This window comes from Ursus arctos, unplaced genomic scaffold (assembly GCF_023065955.2).
Source record: "Ursus arctos isolate Adak ecotype North America unplaced genomic scaffold, UrsArc2.0 scaffold_9, whole genome shotgun sequence".
NCBI lineage: Eukaryota > Metazoa > Chordata > Mammalia > Carnivora > Ursidae > Ursus > Ursus arctos.
The window spans coordinates 52,136,175-52,158,055 of record NW_026623111.1 but is presented as its reverse complement, the minus strand read 5'-3'; the positions used below and the strand labels follow the sequence as shown (position 1 = coordinate 52,158,055).

At 36.6% G+C, this 21,881-nt stretch overlaps 1 protein-coding gene across 4 annotated transcripts in view; it reads left to right on the top strand.

Moving 5' to 3' along the window:
• CENPC (centromere protein C) overlaps window positions 1-21,881 on the top strand; it is an 88,743-nt gene that overhangs the window by 36,385 nt on the left and 30,477 nt on the right. For 3 of the 4 annotated variants that reach the window (XM_026508981.4, XM_057309852.1, XM_044387780.3), the window contains 3 exons: window positions 3,683-3,974; window positions 11,673-11,816; window positions 12,963-13,045. In XM_026508981.4, the coding sequence (XP_026364766.3) occupies window positions 3,683-3,974; window positions 11,673-11,816; window positions 12,963-13,045 (519 nt within the window). The remainder of the gene's footprint in view (window positions 1-3,682; window positions 3,975-11,672; window positions 11,817-12,962; window positions 13,046-21,881) is intronic. The other variant, XM_026508982.4, reaches the window with a different exon arrangement.

Sequence of the window (21,881 nt, the reverse complement as noted above, 5' to 3'; positions counted from 1 at the left end):
GACTGAGCCACCCAGTGCCCCTCTTAACTGGAATTTAAATAAAAACTTAAAAAAGACTCCTGAATTAAAAAAAAACAACAACAAAAAACCCCCACAAAAACCAATGTCCTAGAAAGTTAGAGCATAAATATAGGATCACAGTCCTTAGATAGGTAAGGAGGGGCCTGTGATGCAGTACACAGATGGAAGTACTTTGGTAGAGTTGATGGTGAGAAGATGAATATGTATTCTTCTGACTTTTTTGTTTTCTCAGTGAAGTAGTAAGCAAGGCCATCAGGTGAAAGTGAAGTGAGAGAAGTGATAATGGAAGTCTGAAGTTTCCTTACTACAAGAGGATACAAAGCAAAATCGGAGAAAAAGTACATTGGCAAAGTCTGAAGGAGTCCTCAATGGATTCATACCAGAGACACTTAGTTCTTTTGGCAATAAATACTTATGATGGGTGTGTGAAATGTTACCTACTAGGGAAGCTCATTAGAGATTTAGTGCCCGAGACTTTTACTGGAGGTGACCACCTAGGCACCCTCTGCCTAGCAAATACTAAAATTCCAGACTCCTTGAAGGAAAGCAAGTCTTTGACATAAATCATATTTTTTGCAAAGCACTTTAGGCACACTAAACCACATTTATCAGTTAGGAAACGATGGGAACCCTCCGAAATTAAAGTTCCCAAATGCTAGTCAAGAACTAACTTTGCAAGCAGGTCTAACATTCTTATGTCTGCCATGCCAACTCTTTTCTGTACAATGTGAAACATTTATTGTTTTGGAAACATTTTTCATCTTTTAAAGGAGGTAATCATGAAAAGATGGTAGATGATAAGGTGACATTTACATATGCAGATACTGTTTACTCTGTGGTGTTTAGATCAATAAGTGAGAGTAGAACAAATAAGGCACTACATCTGAGGCCTTGTTGCTATGAATTTTTGAGTCACTGGGATCCTTGATTGATAGTAGAAAGAAATATTCTGTTGTAGCCTTCCTTGGATTTTGGACTTAGATCTGAGTTTAAATTATGAGTTCTCCACTTTGGGTAAGTTGTTTTGTTCAGTTTCTTATTCTGTAACATGATTACAAATCCTTCTACCTCATTATAAGGACTAAGTGGCTTGTAATTAGTATATAAAATATTATCTACTCCTGTTACTGCTTTGAGGAACTCACCTTTCTGCCCCAGGTGCCTGAAACTGTACTGTAGCAGATGAGTGTGTAAATATATGGGTAAATAAAAATCTTACAAAGCCTGGATAAGCTTTCTAGGACTCTGAGACTTACTAAAAAAGACTTATGTAGCAGTCTTGAAACAGATGTTGAGTTTCTGATCAAGTTAGGGAGTCACAAAAATAGAGGAATGCTTATAGATCTCATAGTTAAAACATCCTTCATCTGCTAGAAAAAGAAAGTCTGAAGCTCAAAAAAGCAACATGACTTGCACCCTAAGGTCATAGACCTTTGTGCTAAAACTGGAAAACAGTAGAACCCAGGTTTCCTGACTGTTGATGCGTTGTTTATTTCCCTAATATGCAAGCAGGCTGCCTATAGTAGATGTGTGGCCCTATTGCTTTTTCATGTATGTTCAGAAACATTTATGCTGTGAGGCAGGAATGTGGTGATAGGCAGGGCCAGTACTAGAATGGGGCAAATGAGTAACAGAGAATGAGAAACTTGAGGAGGCACCTCGTCTCAGGGTTGTGTGAATTCAGGTTCAGTACTTGTATGACTCTCTGAGAGTGAGCACCTTCTTAAATTTCTCACTCTAGTTAAACTTTTTTTTTTTTTTTTTGGTGAGAACTTTTAAGATTTACTCTTTGGTATTCATTTTGCAATACATACGTATATATAAAATTATTATGTTGTGTACCCTAAACTTATACACTGTTATATGTCTTTTTTTTTTTTTTTTTTTTAAAGACTCTATTTATTTATTCGACAGAGAGAGACAGCCAGCGAGAGAGGGAACACAAGCAGGGGGAGTGGGAGAGGAAGAAGCAGGCTCACAGCGGAGGAGCCTGATGTGGGGCTCGATCCCACAACGCCGGGATCACGCCCTGAGCCGAAGGCAGACGCTTAACTGCTGTGCCACCCAGGCGCCCCTATACACTGTTATATGTCAATTATATCTCAGTAGACTGGAAAAAATTGCTTCACCACAGTCCTGCCCTTGGTGTTAGGCATTGGGAATATAGATAGGTAAAAGAGCAATCTTGGTCTCAAGGAATTGTCAGTCAGCTGGAAGAGAAAGATAAGTAAACGGATGATAAATATTTTTAAAGGGTTGAGAGAGAGCTACTTAATTTAGGCATGGGAATAAGGGAAAGCTTCCTGAAGGATGAATTAGAAATCAGCTGAGTGATTGGGTGGGATGAGGAGGAAGGATGGGATGTTTCCAGTAGAGTAGCATGTACAGAGATCTGGAGCTGAGAGTTTAACGTTTTAAAAATTGTTTTATCAGAGTTATTTGGAGGGCTTGTTAAAACACAGGTTATTGGGCTCTCCTCAGAGCTTCTGATTTAGTAGGTCTGAAGTGAAGCCTGAGAATTTGCATTTGAAACAAATTCTCAAGTGATGCTGATCCTGCTGGTCTAAGGACCAACAATTTAAGAACCAGTGCTTTAGAGAAATGCAGGTAGTTCAGTATTGCTGGCTTTTTTGGGTTTTTATTTGGAGGAGAATGTTGAAAATTTTGATTAATGAAGTAAATACTCTAGGTGTAGAAATAAATTATTGAAAATATTTGGACTTAATCCTTAAGTTATAATCACTAAAAGATTTTAGCAAGGTTGTCATGACGCACCTTGTGTTTTCTTAAGATGATTCTTGAAGCAGTGTGAAGAATGGATTGAAGAACAGCAAGGCTAGAGAAAGGGAGACTAAGAGGTGCTTTAGTAATCTGGTTAAGAAATGATGAGGGTCCGGGGCGCCTGGGTGGCACAGCGGTTAAGCGTCTGCCTTCGGCTCAGAGCGTGATCCCGGCGATCTGGGATCGAGCCCCACGTCAGGCTCTTCCTCTATGAGCCTGCTTCTTCCTCTCCCACTCCCCCTGCTTGTGTTCCCTCTCTCGCTGGCTGTCTCTATCTCTGTCAAATAAATAAATAAAATCTTAAAAAAAAAAAAAAAGAAATGATGAGGGTCCAATGATAGAGCTTGAAAGAAGTGGATTTGAGAGGTATTAAGAATGTAGAAATGACAGGATTAGGGGATTTGATTGTGGATAGGAACAGGAGTCTTGGATGACTCAGATTTCTGATGTAGGTGTCTGGGTAAATAGTTATACTTTTTATTAAGATAGGAACTAAAACCAGAGGGTCAGATTTGGGGGAGAGTGGTAGGTGAATATTATGACACCAGCATCTACATGGTAATTAAAGTTAAGAGTAGAAGGGTCCCTCAAAGTAGGTACATATAGAGTGAGAAACTGAAGCTGGAAGCTTGGGAAATGACAGAATCTTAAGGATGGCCAAAAGAGTAGTGGGCAGAGACACAGAGAATGGTTTTGGAAGCTTGTGGTAAATTTAAAGGTGTTGAAAAGCTGCATAGTTTATGAATTTAATTTGAAAACAGAGCCTTTGAGATTGGTATGTGTGTGTGTTTACATGTAAATAAATAATGTTGGTATTTCAGTGAGCCCGATAATCTGGATAAACATTATGCTAACTTTAGGTTATCATTGAATCCTTCAGGTCTTATTTATAGCAATTCTTCAAGAAGAAATGAATTGTCAGTGTGTCACAACAGTAGACGAAAACCTGCTGAAAAATCAAATCAATCATCTAAGAATATTGAGGAAAAAACTATTCCATTTAAAGGGCAGAAGAGAACTACTTCAGGCAGCTCAAGAGCACAGGAGTTTTTAAATGCTAAAGATTCTGGAAGAATTATTGACCGTGATGAAATTTCTGGTTGTTTCCAGAATGAGTCATTGGAAAATAATGAGGAAAACCTGGCTAAGAAGAAAAATCTTGATCATTCTGGGTAACGTCTGTTAGTTATACAATATAGTTATTTTTGCTATTCAGCATTTAATAGTTTGTCAATGTCATTTAATCATTTATGGAGAAACAGTATTAGCATAAAGGTCTCTGCCGTCTGGCAAACCTGGTTGTAAATCCATACTCAACTGTTAGTTGGAGGATGCCCCAGGGCAAAATAGTAATCTGAATTTGGTTCATCATATTAAAAAGGGGAATAATATAGTACATGGGATGTGAGTGATATATTTAATAAGTATTATCATCACTTAAGAGTTATTTTCTTTAAAAAAGTGGTAAAAACACATAAAATTTACATTTTAGTCATTTTAAAAAATGTATTTAATTTTTTAATTTCAGTATCATTAACCATCTTAGTCATTTTTTTAAAAAAGATTTTATTTATTTGGGAGAGAGAGAGAGAGGAGAGTGAGAGAGAGACAGTGGGCACAGGAGCTGGGGGAGGGACAGAGGGAGAGGTAGAAGCAGGAGCAGACTTCAATCCCTGGACCCTGGGATCATGACCTGAGCTGAAGGCAGTTTCTTAACGAACTGAGCCAGCCAGGCACACCTTAGTCGTTTTTAATTTATAGTTTGATTTGCTTCCTTTTAAGTGAGGTTAATATGATTTCAATAATTAAGTATACATCTTAATACTTCTCCCCCTAAGATGATAATAGTTAACATATTTTGGGTGCTTGTTATGTGCCAAGTATTTGCTAGGAACTTTCAATGAATTTTTATCAGTCCTAACAACCTAGTGAGTTAGGTGTTGTTCTTGCATATTTTTGCTTATTGACATAGTATTTATTCTTTCATTTACTCAACAAATAATACATATTATATGTGAGAAACTGCAAGGTGTTAGGTATGTATGGAAATAAATTATAGTGCCCTAAAATATAGTAGTGTATGTCATTGTAGTACAGAAAAAAAATCCCATACACATTCTCTCTAACTTTTTCACACCATTTCCATACCACTTTCCAGGTTTACAAAATATTTCAGGTTTACAAAAAAAAAGTAACACCTGATTCCCCCATGACCTCACTTAAGAAATATAATATAGTGACCATTGAAATCCCATGTGTACCTTTGCTGAGCTCATTCTTCTTTCCTGTTAGCGGTAGCCTATATACTAAATTTGGTAGTTACCATTCTCATGGATATTTTTATACTTTTCCTATGTGTGCATGTATATATGAACAGCATGTGGTATGGTTTTAAAAGTTTATAAAAATGGTTTTATTAGTATACACATCCTTCTGTGACTTGCTTCTTTTCCACAGTTCATTTTTGAGATTATTCATGTTGATAAATTATTTATTTTTATTCCTTTATAAAGAGTGGAGGTTGACAAACTTTTCTTAAAGGACCAGATAGTAAATATTTTAGGCTTTGCTGGCCAAAAGGCAAAATGGAAACAGTTATGTCTGTAGTTAAATAATCATTTAAGATGTAACCTTAGAAGATACACAAACCATTCTTAGCTCTCAGTATATATAAAAAAACAAGTGGCTGGTTGAGTTTATAGTTAACACCTTGTATGGCTATATGAAAATATTTAGTTTCTCTCTTTTTTTAAGTACTCATTCCTTTTTATAGCAAATAATATACCACTTTTTATCCATTCATTAAAGGGTGAGCATTTGGGTGGTTTCCACTTTTGCTATTATTCTTTTAAATGGTAATTTTTATTTATTTCTAAATGCTACTCTTCCTTTTCTTCAAGTATTATTAACATAGTGTTATATTTTCAGGTGTACGATGTATTTAGTCTCGACAATTTTTCACTATGAAAAATGATTTTTTAAAAAGATTTTATTTTGAGAGATAGAGAGCAAGCATGAGCAGTGGGAGGGATAGAGGTAGAGAGAGAGGCAGACTCCCCACTGAGCAGGGAGCCCAATGCGGGACTTGATCCCAGGACCCTGGTTATATGACCCGAGCCGAAGGTAGATACTTAACCGACTAAGCCACCCAGCCATCCTGAAAAATGATTTTTGAGTGGACATTTTAGACATATTTCCTTCTGCATATGTGTGAGAGAGTCCTTGTAGTATTACATATACAGGAAGTACAATTGCTACATTTTAGGGTATGTACATGTTAACTTGCCTAAATACTGCTGCATCACTCTCCAAATTGGTTGGCCTGATTTATAATGACATAGCAAGGTGTGAGAATTCTTTTATTCATTTGAGAGAGAGCGAGTGAGTGAGTGAGAGCATGAGCAGGGGTCAGTGGGAGAGGGAGAAGCATACACCGTGCTGCGCAGGGAGGCCGATATGGAACTCAATCCCAGGACCCTGAGATCAGGACCTGAACTGAAGGCAGACACTTAACTGACTGAGCCACCCAGACTCCCCAGATAGCATATAATTTGTGTTGATTTTACCTTCTTAATAAATTATAAGAATTGATTTGATATATAAAACATATTCATTACTTTGTGTATGTTATTTATATTTTTCTGTAATTGTTTTATTTAGTGTAGTCTCAAGTATTTTCAACCTCTAAGCAACCAGCTTTTGTTTCCTTTGGAAATTAGGGATATCAAAGTAGGTAATCAAGAACTAGATAGCTATTGCTGTGTCCAAGTACATATTACATAAACCTTTTAACATTGTTTTTATAGTGGCTAACGTGAATTGTATATTAGCATCTGAAGGCATTGATATGTTTTTAGTCTGTTTGATGGTCATTTTAAAATGTGTGAGACAGAGGTAAATTAGAACTATGTTTAGAAACCAGTTTTGTATTTGTTTAGCTTGGGAATTGTCCACGTATCCAAAGATTAATTATTAACGTAATTTAATACTAATATAAAGTCTTAAAGTTAACTAAAGGTTTTGAAAACACAACTTAAGGTTATGCATTGAGTTCTTATAATTTATGGCACTGTAAGAATTAATTCCCAGGCACCTAGGTGGCTCAGTTGGTTGAGCCTCCAAATCTTGATTGGGGCTCAGGTCATGATCTCAGGGTTGTGGGATTGAACCCTGCATTGGGCTCTGTGCTCACCGGGGAGTCTGCTTGAGATTCTCTCTCTCCCTCTGCGCCTCCCCCCACTCGTGTGCCCTCTCTTACCTCTCTCTCTCAATAAATAAAATTAAAAAAAAATTACTTTTTTAAAAAGGACATTATGGGGGAGTCTGGGTGGCTTAGTTGGTTGATTGTCCATCTTGTGATTTCAGCTCAGGTCATGATCTCATGGGTTGTGGAGTTGAGCCCCACATGATGAACTCCCGCTTGGTGGGGAGTCTGCTTGAAATTCTCTACCTCTGCCCCTCCCTCTGTGCTCTTTCTTTAAAATAAATAAATAAACCTTAAAAAAAATAAAGACCTTAACTGTATTACCTATTATCATTATTATTATTTAACTTAGTTGGGTACATAATTTTATATTTTATAATGTTCAGAGATGTTATTGTCACCATTAAAACCAGTAGAGGAATTTTAGAAATTAAAACTTAGTAGGTTTTTTGGGAGAAAATAAATTTAAACCTTTTCAATACTAGAGTATTATGTCTCACACCACACACACACACACACACACACACACATGTTGAAATCAGGGAGGAAATGGATAATAGTATTTAAGCCAAAACAGATAATTTGTTTAAGGAGTGTTCTTTTTTTTTAAAAAAAATTTTTAAGGCATCTTCCTGATTAGAAATGTTACATGAGTTACTTCTCTCTGCATGTATATAACAGATATTGAAACTTTTAACTTGTTTAAAAGTGATATTTTTTGGCTTTTTTATAACCATGAGCATTAATTAAACTACAATCTAACTTCCTTTTCCCCTGTTAAAACCTTTTGGGAACAAAATAAACCAAACTTTAAGAGCTAGAGCGCTTAAAGTGTAAGCAATTTCCACTGAGTTTCTTTCATTCAAATTTATTCACTTAATTTCTTTATTATTTCTATAAGCCAGATGGAACAGAAGCTCATTACGGTAGATTTCTTTTTAAAAAGTTTTATGAAGGATACTTCACATACCGTACAATTCAGTCATGAAATGTGTACAATTATGGTTTTATAGTATATTCACAGGTGCAAACCATCAACATAGTCAATTTTAGAGCATTTTCAGTACTTCACAAAGAAGCCAGTACCCTTTAGTTAGAATTTCCCTATTCCTTCTCCCACTGCTCTAAGCAACCACTAATATACTTTTTGTTAGTATAGATTTTACATTTTGGATTTTCACCTGAATAAAATCCTACAGTGTGAGTTTTTTTGTACTGGCTTCTTTTCTCTTTCTTTCTTTCTTTCTTTCTTTCTTTCTTTCTTCTCTTTCTTTTTTTAAGATTTTATTTATTTATTCGACAGAGAGACAGCCAGTGAGAGAGGCAACACAAGCAGGGGGAGTGGGAGAGGAAGAAGCAGGCTCCCAGTGGAGCAGGGAGCCGGATGCAGGGCTCGATTCCAGGACCCTGGGATCACGCCCTGAACCGAAGGCAGACGCTTAATGACTGAGCCACCCAGGCGCCAGTGTATTGGCTTCTTTCCGTTTGGATATTTTCTCTCCCGTCTTCCCCCCCAGTGGGGTTTAAACTCATGATCCTGAGATCAAGACCTGAGCTGAGCTAAGAGTCAGATGCTTAACTGACTAGGCTACCCAGGTGCCTCCTGTTTGGATATTTTCAAGTTTCCTTCATGTTATAGGATGTTTCAGTAGTACTTCATTAATTTTTATGACTAAATAATATTTTATGCTTATACCATGTTTTGTTTATCTGTTCATTCATTGATGGACATTTGGGTTGTTTCTACATTTTGGCTCTTTTGAATAATGCTGGTATAAACATTTGTGTACAGGTTTCTATGTGGACATATGTTTTCATTCCACAGGAGTAGAATTGCTGAGCCATATGGTAATTCTATATTTAAATTGTTTGAGGAACTGCAAGACTGTTTTCCAAAGCATCTGCACCATTTTACATTTCTTTGAGCAGCGTATGAGGGTTCCAGTATCTCTACATCCTTGCCAACGGTTGTTGTTATCTGACTTTGATGTGAGCCATCCTAGTTGGTATGAAAGTGGTATCTCATTGTGGTTTTCATTTGCATTTCCCAGATGACTAATGATGTTGAGCATCTTTTCATGTGTTTATTGGCCATTTGCAAATCTTTGGAAAAATCTTTGGAAAAAGATGTGTTCAGCCTGTTTTTAGTTGGGTTGTCTTTTTGTTTTGTTTTTTAATTGTGTCATTAGAGGTCTTTATATATTTTAGATACAACTTCCTTGTCAAATAAGGGATTTGCAGATATTTTCTCCTATTCTGTGGGTTGTCTTTTTGCTTCTTAATGGTGTCCTTTGAAGCACAAAAGCTTTTAATTTTGATAAAGTCCAGTCTGTTTATTTTATCTTTTTATTGCTTATACTTTTGATGTCATATCTAAGAATCCAAGTTCATGAAGATTTGTCTCTATCTTTTCTTCTAAGAGTTTTATAGTTTTATCTCTCTTACATTTAGGTCTTTCATCCATTTTGAGTTTAATTTTTGTGTATTTCTGAAGTAAGGGTTCAACTTTTCCATATGACTATCCAGTTGTCCCATAAATGTTTATTGAAAAGACTATTTTTTCCCCATTAAATGGTCGTAACACCGTTATTGAAAATCAGTTGACCATACATATATGTTTCCTTCTGAATTCTCAACTTTTTCTCTTGATCTGTATATCAGTTCTTGGTCCAGTACTGTACTGTCATGATTACCGTTCATATGATAAGGGTTTGAGATCAAGAAGTATGAGTCCTTTTTATTCTTCCTTTTCAGGATTGTTTTGACTATTCTGGGTTCCTTACAATTCCATATAAATTTTAGAATCAGCATGTCAATTTCTACAAAGACATCAGTTGAGATTCTGATAGGGGTTTCATTGAATCTATATATCAGTTTGGGGGATATTGCTATTTTAACAATAAATCTATTGATCCATGAACACAGGATGTTTTTCCATCTGTTGAGTTTTTTAACTTATTACAACAATGTTTTCAGAACATAAGTTTTATACTTCTTTTGTTAAATTCATTCCTAAACATTTTATTTGTTTGGATGCTATTATGAATAGAATTGCTTTTTAAATTTTATTTTTGAATGTCCATTGCAAGTGTATAGAAATACAATTGGTTTTTGTATTTGATCTTGTATTCTGCAACCTTGCTGAAGTCATTTAGTTTTGATAGCTTTTTAGTGTATTTCAAGGGTTTTCTGAGTATAAAAATCATGTCATTTGTGAATAGAGATAAGTTTTACCCTTCCTTTCCAATCTATTATTTATTTGTTTTATATTGCCTAATTGCCCTGGCTAAAATCTTTAGTACAGTGTTTAATAGAAGTGGCAACAGCAGACTTCCTTGTTTGGTTCCTAAATTTTAGGAGGAAAGCATCTAGTCTTTCACCATTTAGTATATTGCTAGGTGTAGGTTTTTCATATATACCCTTTAACAGGTTGAGGCTGTTCCCTTCTAGTCCTAGTTTGTTGAGTTGAGCATTTTTATCATAAAAAGGTGTTGGATTTCGTTAAATGTTTTTTTTTTTTTTTTTTTTTGCATCTGATATGATGATGTGATTTTTGTTTATTATTGATCTGATATATTAATTGGTTTTTGGATAGTAGACCAAACTGCATCTCTGGTGTAAATCCCATTTGGTCATGATGTATGTATAATTCTATTTATACATTGTTAGATTTCTTTTGCTAGTATGTTGTTGAGTTTTTTTGGTTTGTAGTTTTCTTATGATGTCTTTGTCCAATTTTGGTATCAATATGATCCTGGCTTCATAAAGTAAGTTGAGACGTTCTCTTCTGTTTTTTGAAAGAGTTTGTGAAGAATTTGTATTTTTGAATGATTGGTAGAATTCAGCAATGAAACAATTTGGGCCTGGCTTTTCTTTCTGGGTAGTTTTTGATTACTGATTCATTCTCTTGTTACAGGTCTTTTGAGATTATTACTTCTTCAGTCAGTTTTGGTAATTTGTGTGTCTTTAGGAATTTATCCATTTCATCTAGGTTGTCTAACTTGTTGACGTATAATTGTTCATAGTATTCTCTTATAATCCCTTTTATTTCTTTACGCTGTGATTATAGGACCAAAGTCTGCATGTTCTTTAGTTATGTTGCATGCAAATTATTTTTTCACATATGATAAGGGTAGGCTGGTAACTGAGTCAAGAAACAAATTGAAACATAGGACTTATAAGAGAAATGTGAGAGAAGAGAAAAATTATACAGTCTGGGAATAGTGTGTCCTATTTGCATATATTGGAGATAAACTGATTAGCTGTTAGCTATTAAAGAGATGAGCCTGAGTCTGTTTTAGTACCCTGTTGTTCCTCAATAGGCTGACTAGGGGTGTCAAAGAAAACAATTTCAGTTGTTTGTGGATTTCAAAAAAATGATAGGTTAAATGTGTAATCTATATCATATGCTGTCTGTAGGTAATGTCTCCTTGCGTCCACCTGTCATCACCTCTATCTTAGGCCAGGTCTGTAGAATTTCAGAATTTTTCTTAGTGGGTCCTAGAATCAGATTTTCTTCCTAAGCTAGTTGTAAGTCCTAGGACCTGAACAGGGTTTTCTAATATTTGTTACAGCCAGTATTATATTGTCTACTCAATGTGTATTGTTTCTGGAAGAAATATTTTATGGAGAAATGAAAACAGTTTTATACTTTACATTTTCACAGAAGTACAGGAAGCACAAAAGATCAAGATAATATGACTGGACAGAATGTTCATCTGAAGTCTCAGATCAAGGGATTTACATGCAAGACGCCAGCAGAATCTAACTTGGATTCTGAAGAGCCCAAGACTTCAGTTTTGGAAGGAAGGTATGCTTGTGTTCTAAGGATAATTGGATTTACTTATTATATGAGTCACTCATTGCTGTGTAACAAATTACCCCAAACTTTAATAGTGGCTTGCAAGCATCTATGGTTTCATAGTTTCTGTGGCCCAGAAGTCTGGGTTAGCTGGCTAGTTCTTACTCAGGGGTTCTAATGAGGTGTAGCATTCAAGATACCTACCTGGTTTGCGGTCCTTTGAAAGCTTGGCTGCGACTGGAAGATCTACTTATAAGGTAGTTTGCTCCCATGGCTGTTAGCTGTAGGCCTTCCTTGTCATGTGGCCCTCTCCATAGGGCTGTTCAATATGACAGCTGGCTTTTTACAAAGCGAGTGATCCAAGAGAAAGTGTGACTGTGATGGAGGTTAAAATTGCCTTTTAATGACCTAGTCTCTGAAGTTGCATACTGTCACTTCCACTTCGTTGTGTTTGTTAGAAACAAGTCATTAAGTCCAGACCACATTCAAGGAACGGGGGATTAGGCTCTCTCTCTTGAAAAGAGGAGTATTTAAGAATTTGTGGTATGTGTTTAAAACAGGTACACTCAGTGAACAAACCAAATTAACCTACTCTTATAATATCTGAAGTCATATACCCTTTTTTAAAATGAAGGAATGGTAAATTATAACAGATTCTCAAGACTTTTAAGTGATGGCTAAGATTTCTTTAAGGTGGGTTATGACTACTAGGGCTATCCTGGGTTCATAATAGAAGGAAAGGAATCTAGGACTGGAATAAGCTGAATTATCTCTGAGCAATTTTTGGAGTATATTTTAAATTCCACTTGTTTTTTACTGTATTTTTAAATTATGACAAGCTGATGTATTTCTAATATTTTTATAATTTGATTTTTATCAAGGGGTGTTACTTGAGGTGATTTAAAATTTATAATTGACTCATGAAGTTTAAAAGGTTATAAAATTCAGTATTTGTTCTGTTTGACAGTTATAGGATTAAATTATAGATTCTTTGTTTTATGTAGCATGTAAATATATTTTTGGTGATCTATAACATCACTGTTGGTTTTATAAGAAGGAAACCTTTGGTAGTTTTGGGGGGAAAAATTAGGGTAGATAATTAGATACATGTATTATAAAAGCACAAATTTGATGGTTTACTTTTTTATCTTAAAGTGGACCTTTCAAGTTGAAGAATTATTTAAAACCTGGAAAGAATAATTCTGATGTGGATGACAAGGAATTTCAGGAAAGTTCAAGTAGGTTATTATTTATTGTCTGTTGTCTTGATGTTTATGGCATTATGCATACAAAGTAAGGTGTGCTGTTTTATATAAATTATCACCAGTTGCAAATGTGTATTGAGTACTTACTCTTAAGAGCCTTACTATGTCTTTAGAGATTTGTAAGACCTTACACCTATGTGATAGAGGGAGGAAGAGAAAGAGAAAGAATGACAGAGTGACAGTCCTTTCTTTGAGGTAGAACATAATGAAATAATTGACATTTAAAGTATCTACTCTAGTATTGAAAAATGTTAAGGGGCGCCTGAATGGCACAGTTGGTTGGGTGCCTGACTCTTATTTCAGCTCAGGTCATGATCTCAGGGTTGTAAGATAGGGCCCAGTATTGGGCTCATGCTCAGTGCAGTCTGCTTGAGACTTTCTGTCCCTCTCCCTTTGTCTCTGACTGCCACACACTTTCTCTTTCTCTCTCTCTCTCAAATAAATAAATAAATCTTTAAAAAAAATAAAAGCGTTAAGCTGCTAAGGGTATAAACGAAGCAAGATAAGCCATGTATTGATTACTGTAGCTGTATGATGGGTATATCAGTTTCATTATATCATTTTTTCTATTTTAAATATGTTTGAAACTTTACATAGTAAAGTTTTTAAAATGCCTCTTAATAGTTTTGTAATTTTTATGCTGCTAAAGAATGTGTGCTTGGAATTTAATCTGTTACACTGTTTTTTCTTTCCTAATTCACTAATTCATTTTCCTTTTATTTTTTAAAATTGGGATCTCTCTCTCTTTTTTTTTTTTTTTTTTTTTTGAGAGGAAGAGAGAGAACACACACAGGTGTGCCCATGAGTGGGGGGTGGGGTGTCCAGAGGGAAAGGGAGAGAATCTTAAGCAGATTTCTTGCTGAGCTTAGAGCTGATCTCACAACGCTGAGATCATGACCTGAGCCAAAATCAAGATTTGGACACTCAACTGACTGAGCCACACACCGCCCCTCTTTTTCCTTTTGATTTGCATCTCTTGAAATGCTAGGAATGTGGAATTTGTTTTTTTAAAGATTATATTTTTAAGTAATCTCTATACTTAATGTGGGGCTTGAGCCTACAATCCTGATAAGAGTTGCAGGCTCTATCAACTGGGCCAGTGAGGAACCCCCTTTGTTTTTCCTTTTAGATTATTTTTTTCTCCCTGTATTTTGATTTATTATTTTTCTCCTCTAAGTTGAATGCTTTCTCTAATTATTTTTCTATTTTTTATTTGATAAAAAATTTTTTATTTGAAAAAACAATGAATTTTCCTGAGTACAGTTTTGGCTTAATTTTACAGCTTTTTATTTATTTGTTTTAAAAAATTTCTAAAAAGATTTTATGTATGTATGTATGTATTTATTTATTTAGAGTGTGAGTGGGGTTGGGGCAGAGCGAGAGGGAGAGAAGGAGTCTGAAGCAGACTCTCTACTGAGTGTGGAGCCCCACCTGGGCCTTGATCTCCCTACCCTGAGATCATGACCTGAGCCAAAATCAAGAGTCGGACTCTCAACTGACTGAGCCACCCAGGTGCTCCAATTTTATAGCTTTTTAAATGTTGTGTTCTTTTTTTTTTTTTTTTAAGATTTATTCATTTATTTTAGAGAAAGAGAGAGAGAGCGTGAGCAGGGGGAGGGGCAAGAGGAGGGGCAAAGGAGAGAGAATCTCCAGCAGGCTCCAGCAGAGCCTGATGTGGGGCTCAGTTCCACAACCTGGAAATCATGGCCTGAGCTGAAATCAAGAGTTGGATACTAAACCAACTGAGCCACCCAGGCTGCCCCAAATATTATATTCTTACAGTAGTATACCCTAAATTACAGTGATTTTTCTTTGAGCCAGGAGTTTTTTAAAGACTATATCAGCCAAGAGCTTGGTCTCCAGAGTCCCTGGGGTTGAACCCAGCTCTACTACTTACTTATTATGTTATCTTGAGTTAAAAACTTCATTGCTCTTACCTTCAGCATCCTTATATGTAAAATGGAGATATCATTTCCAATCCCATAGCTTTCTTGTTAGTTTAATATCTGGCTTATGTTAAAACATAATGTTGCCTGTTATTCTGAAGTGTTTTGTTCTTTAACAATTTCTAGTTTCGTTTCATTGTTCTAGGGAACTTTGGCTTGTATTATTTATTATTTGAATTTATTAAGAATTTGAATTTATTTGAATTTATTATTATTTGAATTTATTATTTTCTTTGTGATCTATAGTATGCTTAGAACATATAAAATTCAGGACCCTGAGATCATGACCTGAGCCGAAGGCAGATGCTTACACCCAGGTGCCCCAGAACTCTTAAAAATTTGTTGAATATTATGGAATACTTACTATGTATCCTTCTAGAGCCTGCAGATATGGTAGTGAACAAAACTGACAAAAACTTCTGTCCACCTGGAGCTTACTTTCTGGGGGACCAGGATAGAAGACAATAAAAAAAAGATAGCAAAACTTATGATTTGCTGAATTGAAAGTACAAAAATAAAGCAGGGATTTTGTGGTGGGAAATGGCAGTTACATTCTTAGGTAGATGGGCAGAAAAGTCCTCACTGAGGAAGTGATCATTTGAGCGAAATATGAAAAAGATGAGGAAGCAAATCGTGTAGCTGTATGAGGAAATAATGCCTTAGCTAGAGGGAAGACGAAGGGCAGTTGTTCAGATACGATAATGAGTCTGATGGCGAAACACCAAGGAGACTGGGTAGAGCAAAAGAAAAGAGGGATAGAGTAGTAGGAGATGATGTCACAGAGATAACAAGAATGGAAGATCACATAGGATATTACAGGCTATTTTAAGGATTTTTGGCTTTTCCTAAGAGAGATGATAAGGCGTTGGAGGGTTTTGAGCAGAGGAGAGACATGATGGACCTATAAACAGAATGACTGTGGCTGCTGTGTTAGGGGAGGACTGGTGAGTTTGAGGGGGCTGGTGTAAGGTTGGAAACAGGGAGACTGGTTGGTGAGACATTAATAATCCCAGTGAGAGTTTGCTTTGACTAGGGTGGTAGCAGTGAAAGGTGGAGAGCAGTAGTAGGATTTTGGATTTTTTTTTTTTTTTAAGATTTTATTTATTTATGTGACAGACAGCGAGAGAGAGAACACAGCAGGGGAGTGGGAGGGGAAGAAGCAGGGCACCCCTGGATATTTTTGAAGATAGAATCAACAGGGTTTCCTGATGGGATGTAGGATGTAAGAGAGATGTCAGGGATAACTTTAAGGCTTTTGGCTTGAGCACCTGAAAGAATGGTGTTGTCCTTACTTGATTTGGAGACTACTGGGGAAGTAGCAGTTTTTGGGGAAAAGAACAGGATCTTAGAATTGAACGTGTTACATTAGATATTAATTTGATCTTTTATATCCTTGCTTGTGATTTGTGAAATCTGCTGAAGACTGCCAGAGTTGAAGTGAAGTGTTTTCCACTGCAATGGTCTGCTTTTTTTCTCCTATTTTCTGCAGTGTTTGCTCTGTACCTTTCAGCACTGCTACTAAAGCATGTAAGCCTTTATATGGAATGTACCTGCTTTGGTCAAATTTATCTTCTTGATCCTGTTACAGTGCTTTTACCTTGCAGTCTGTTTTGTCTAATATTAATATTGTGACCCCTGCTTTCTTTTGGTTCATTGTTCTTTTTAATATTTTTATTCATCTTTTTACTTAACCTTTCCTACAGAACTAAAACAAAGTGGTTTAGAAACAGTACGTGATTGAATTTTTATTTTTAACTTTTTCTGTCAGTATTTTTGCCTTTAATAAATGTTTAACACATTTATACTTACAGATAGCCTTGTTACTTCCTTGTATAGTTGGTAGACATTCTCACATATGCCAGCAAGAACTCAGGAATCTTTTTTTTTTTTTTTTTTTACAACCAGTTTAATAGTAAAAATAATCTTTGAGTCATAATCTTTTTTCCTTTAAACTAGCTGGCTATTTATCTTTTGCCTCACAATAGCTAATGCTTATGAGCAGAAATTTAAAGGCAGACTTATTTCTTGTTTTCTTTGTAGGTAACCTGTTTTCTTGTATCTCCATGCTTATTAGGATTCTTTAGTATTTGAAATTCAGGAGTTATCTCTGTTGCTGTTTTTAAAAATAATTTTTTGGGGGGCGCCTGGGTGGCGCAGTCATTGGGCGTCTGCCTTCGGCTCGGGGTGTGATCCCGGCGTTCCGGGATCGAGTCCCGCGTGGGGCTCCTCCGCTGGGAGCCTCCTTCTTCCTCTCCCACTCCCCTGCTGTGTTCCCTCTCTCGCTGGCTGTCTCTCTCTGGCAAATAAATAAATAAAAAATCTTTAAAAAAAATATTTTTTTGGAAATTATTAAATTTATTAATTAAATTATTAAATTTTAGAAATTATTAATTTTAAACTTACCCTGAAATCCCATATCTGCTTTACCCAGATTCCACAGTTGTCAGCATTTTACAACATTTGTTCCATCTCCCTCCCTGCCTCTGCTACATATATGTTCATACAAGTTTCTTATCATTAGCCTTTAAAAAAAAATTTTTTTTTTTAATGTAGGCTCCACACCCTGTATGTATAATTAACATACAGTGTTACATTAGTTTTAGGTATACAATATAATGATTCAGCATTTTTATACTTTATTCAGTGCTCATCGTAAATGTACTCTTAATCCCCTTTATCTATGTCACTCATCCCTCACCCACTTCTCCTCTGGCACCCACCAGTATGTTCTCTGTATTTAAGAGTCTGTTTTCTTTGTCTCTTGTTTTCTTTGTTCAACTGTTTTGTTTCTTAAATTCTACATATGAGTCGGGTGCCTGGGTGGCTCAGTTGGTTAAGCATCTGCCTTCGGCTCAGGTCATGATCCTGGGGTCCTGGGATTGAGTCCCGCATCAGGCTCCCTGCTCAGTGGGGAGTCTGCTTCTCCCTCTCCCTCTGCCCCTTCCCCCTGCTCGTGCTCTCTCTCATGCTCTCTCTCTCTCAAATCAATAAATACAGTCTTTAAAAAAAATTCCACACGAGTGAAATCATATGGTATTTGTCTTTCTCTGACTGACTTGTTTCACTTAGTATTATACCCTCTAAGTCTATCCATTCCATCCATGTTGTTGCAAATGGCAAGTTGTCACGGTTTTTATGCCTGAGTACTATTCCACTGTGTGTGTGTGTGTGTGTGTGTGTGTGTGTGTGTGTGTGGTTTGTATACATACCACATCATCTTTATCCATTCATCTATGGATGGACACTTGGGTTGCTTCTGTATCTTGGCTATTTTAAATAATGCTGCCGTAAACAGAGGAGTGCATATATCTTTTCAGGTTAGTCTTTTCATTTTCTTTGGGTAAACACTGAGTAGTGGAATTACTAGATTACATGATAGTTCTATTTTTAACTTTTTTGAGGAACTTCCATGCTGTTTTCCACAGTGGCACACCAATTTGCATTTCTGCCAATACTCATGAAGGTTCATTTTCCTCTATATCCTCACCAACATGTTTCTTATCTTTTTGATTCTAGCCATTCTGCCAGGTATATGGTGGTAGTTCATTATGCATTATTTGCATTTCCCTGATGACTGATGTTGAGCATCTTTTCATGTGTCTGCTGCCCACCTGGATGTCTTCTTTGGAAAAATGTCTATTCGGGTCCTCTGCCCATTTTTAAATCGGATTATTTGGTATTGCGTTAAGTTCTTTACATATTTTGAATATTAACCCCTTGCTGGATATATCATTTGCAAATAATCTGCTCCCATTCAGTAGGTTGCCTTTTCATTTTGTTGTTGGTTTCCTTTGCTGTGCAAAAGCTTTTTATTTTGATGTAGTCCTAATAGTTTATTTTTGCTTTTGTTTCCCTTGCCCAAGGAAACATATCTAGAAAAATGTTGCTACAGCCAATGTCAGTGAGATTACTGCCTCTGTTTTCTTCTAGGAGTTTTATGGTTTCAGGTCTTACTTTCAGGTCGGTAATCCATTTTGAGTTTTTTTTTGTGTAAAGTATAAGAAAGTGTGGTCTTTTCTTTTTTATTTATTTTTTTGCATGTAGCTCTCCATTTTTTCCAACACCATTGATTGAATATGCTATCTTTTTCCTGTTGTATATTCTTGCTTCCTTTGTCATAGATTAATTGATTATATAAGGATGAGTTTATAGCTGGGTTCTCTCTTTTATTCTATTGATCCGTGTGTCTGTTTTTGTGCCAGTATCATACTGTTTTGGTGTACTACAGCTTTGTAGTATATCTTGAAATCTGGTATTGTGATACCTCCAGCTTTGTTCTTTCTCAAGATTGCTTTGGCTATTAGTATTAGCCTTTTCTGTACTCTTTGAGAACAAGTTGCAGACATAGTGTTATGTGTAAGTGTATGCAGATATAATGTAAGACAAGAACATACAGTGTTGGGACACTTGGACACTTTAACCAAATCAGCATTAATATAACACTAATATTCCTTCACTGATCCATGCAGATTTCACCAGCAGTTCCATTAGTGTTCTGGTTCAGGATCCAATTAAGGATCATAGATTGCATTTAGCTCTCCTGTCCGTTAAGTTTCCTTCAATAAGGAACAGTTCATTAGGCATTTTCTAACTTTCCTGACCTTTATATTTTTTTGAGAGAGTGCAGATTTTATTCTTTAGAATAACTTTCTACTTGAGTCTTTCTGATGTTTCCTCCTGATCAGATGCCAGCCATGCACATGTGACAGAAGTAGTACAGAAATGATGCTATGTTTTGTGCATCACATTAGGAGACACAGTATTTACCCATCTCCTGCTGGTGATGTTAATCTTGATTACCTGTTCAAGTTATTATCTCTACTCTAAAGAGATGGTTATTCTCTTTTATAATTGGTAAATTATAAAATTATATAATTTTATAATTTGGTAATTTGTGGTGTGATATTCTGATGCTATAAAATAATGTGTTCCTTTTCAAACCTTCACACCAATCTTGGCATCTTTTAAAGACTCGCACTCGAATCATCGGCCCCTAATGATGATACCAAATTGTGCTGTTCTATTTTCGTAATTCCTGCCTATTAATTAGTGGCATTCTGTAAGAAATAGCTTTTCTTACCCCTTCTCTCATTTGTTTATTTATATAATTATGGGCTGCTACTGGGTTCCTGTTTATTTGATGGTTGTAATCTCTTTCATTTATTCTGCTACTCAAATTGTGCCAGATTTGGTCCTTTCAACTGGTCCTTATGTCTTTTTATTATATTTCTGCCATTTTTTGAATATTCTCTCTTTTTTTTTGGCTTAAGACGTTCTGGTCTACTTCCCCAGTTTCCATTCTCGAATCACTTACTTCTAAGGAACCTGGTTCTTTTTAGTGGAGAATGGCATTTAGAAACTGAGATCTGGGTGCTTGGTGTGCTCACTGTTACTGGGAAATCATTGCTTCTAGGCTCTCTCAGTGGACTGTCCTTTGTATATTTACTTACTTGCTTCATTCCTTCTCTGATCCCATCAGCTGCTTCCCACAGCTCAGTGCTATGGGAGAATTTTCAAGCAGTGACTAGCCCTCTACTTTTTCTAGTGGGGATTGCATGAGAAATTAGGTGTTTTTTGGTAACAGCTTTATTGAGATATATATTGAGATACTCACATACCATAAAATTTACCCCTTAGTGGGATATGATTCAATGGTGTATAACCATCACCACAATAATTTTAGAACATTTCTATCATCCCCAGAAGAAACCCCATATTCTTTATCTTTAGCAGGCACCTTTCATTCCCTCACCTCTCATACCTCCTATGCCTACAGCATCCACTAATCTACTTTTAATTTGTATAGATCTCTATAGATTTGCCAGTTCTGGACAGGGAGATTAGATTTTATGATCACTGAAGTTTCTTCTTAGCCAGCAATTTTATAATGTATCTAATTCAGTCATTTAATTTTAATTTTTTTTTTTTTTTTTTAGAGAGAGAGTACATGCATGCACAAGCAGGGTGGGGAAGGGCAGAGGGAGAGAGAGAGAGAAAGTCTAAAGGAGGCCCCATGCTCAGAATGGTGCCCAACTCGGGGCTCAGTATCATGACCTAGAGATCATGACCTGAGCTGAAATCAAGAGTTGGATGCTTAACTGACTGAGCCTGCCACCCAGGTACCCCGGTTCAGTCATTTCAAACAGTCTTTTGTGAGAGGGAGGAAGATGGCGGAGTAGTAAGGGATCCTATTTCAACCGGTCTCCTGAATTTAGCTGGATCTCTCCCAAACCATTCTGAACACCCATGAAATCAGCCTGAGATGTAAGAATATATAGCTGGATCTCTACAAACAGAATACCTCCTACGGTCTTGAGGTATGAAGGGTGGAACCATGATTCTTCAGGCAGATATTGGAAGATAAACAGAAGGGGGAGGGAGCCGCCATAAGCTGGCACTGGGAAGGTGATATAACACTGGAGTGCAAAAGTATGCTGCACTGGGGATCAGGCACAGACTCGCAGACCCGAAGCGGCGGGGAAAGGACTTTAGTCCAGCCCCCTGACAGGATCTAGGAGCTGCGGGTGGGCACATGTAAACCGGGGACGGCTCGCGGTTTTAGAAGCATAAAGGGTAAGTACAGATGTGCCCAGCCCTGGGATCAACCTCAAGGAGTGTTGGTGTGGAGTGCACAACCAGGGAGGCTCCAGTTTTTAGCAGCGTAGACAGAAATGGAGACTGTATGTCCTGGAGAGCTCAGTGAAAAGCAAACTACTATTTCTCTGTTCTGAGATAGAGGTTTTGGATACGGTCACTTCTACTCTGACTCTCGGAAGAGACATGGAAAGCCGCCAGACAGCAAAAGCCCAAAAAACTGGTTTTCAGTGAGCCCCCGCAATAGGGGGCAGGGCAACTCTGCTCAA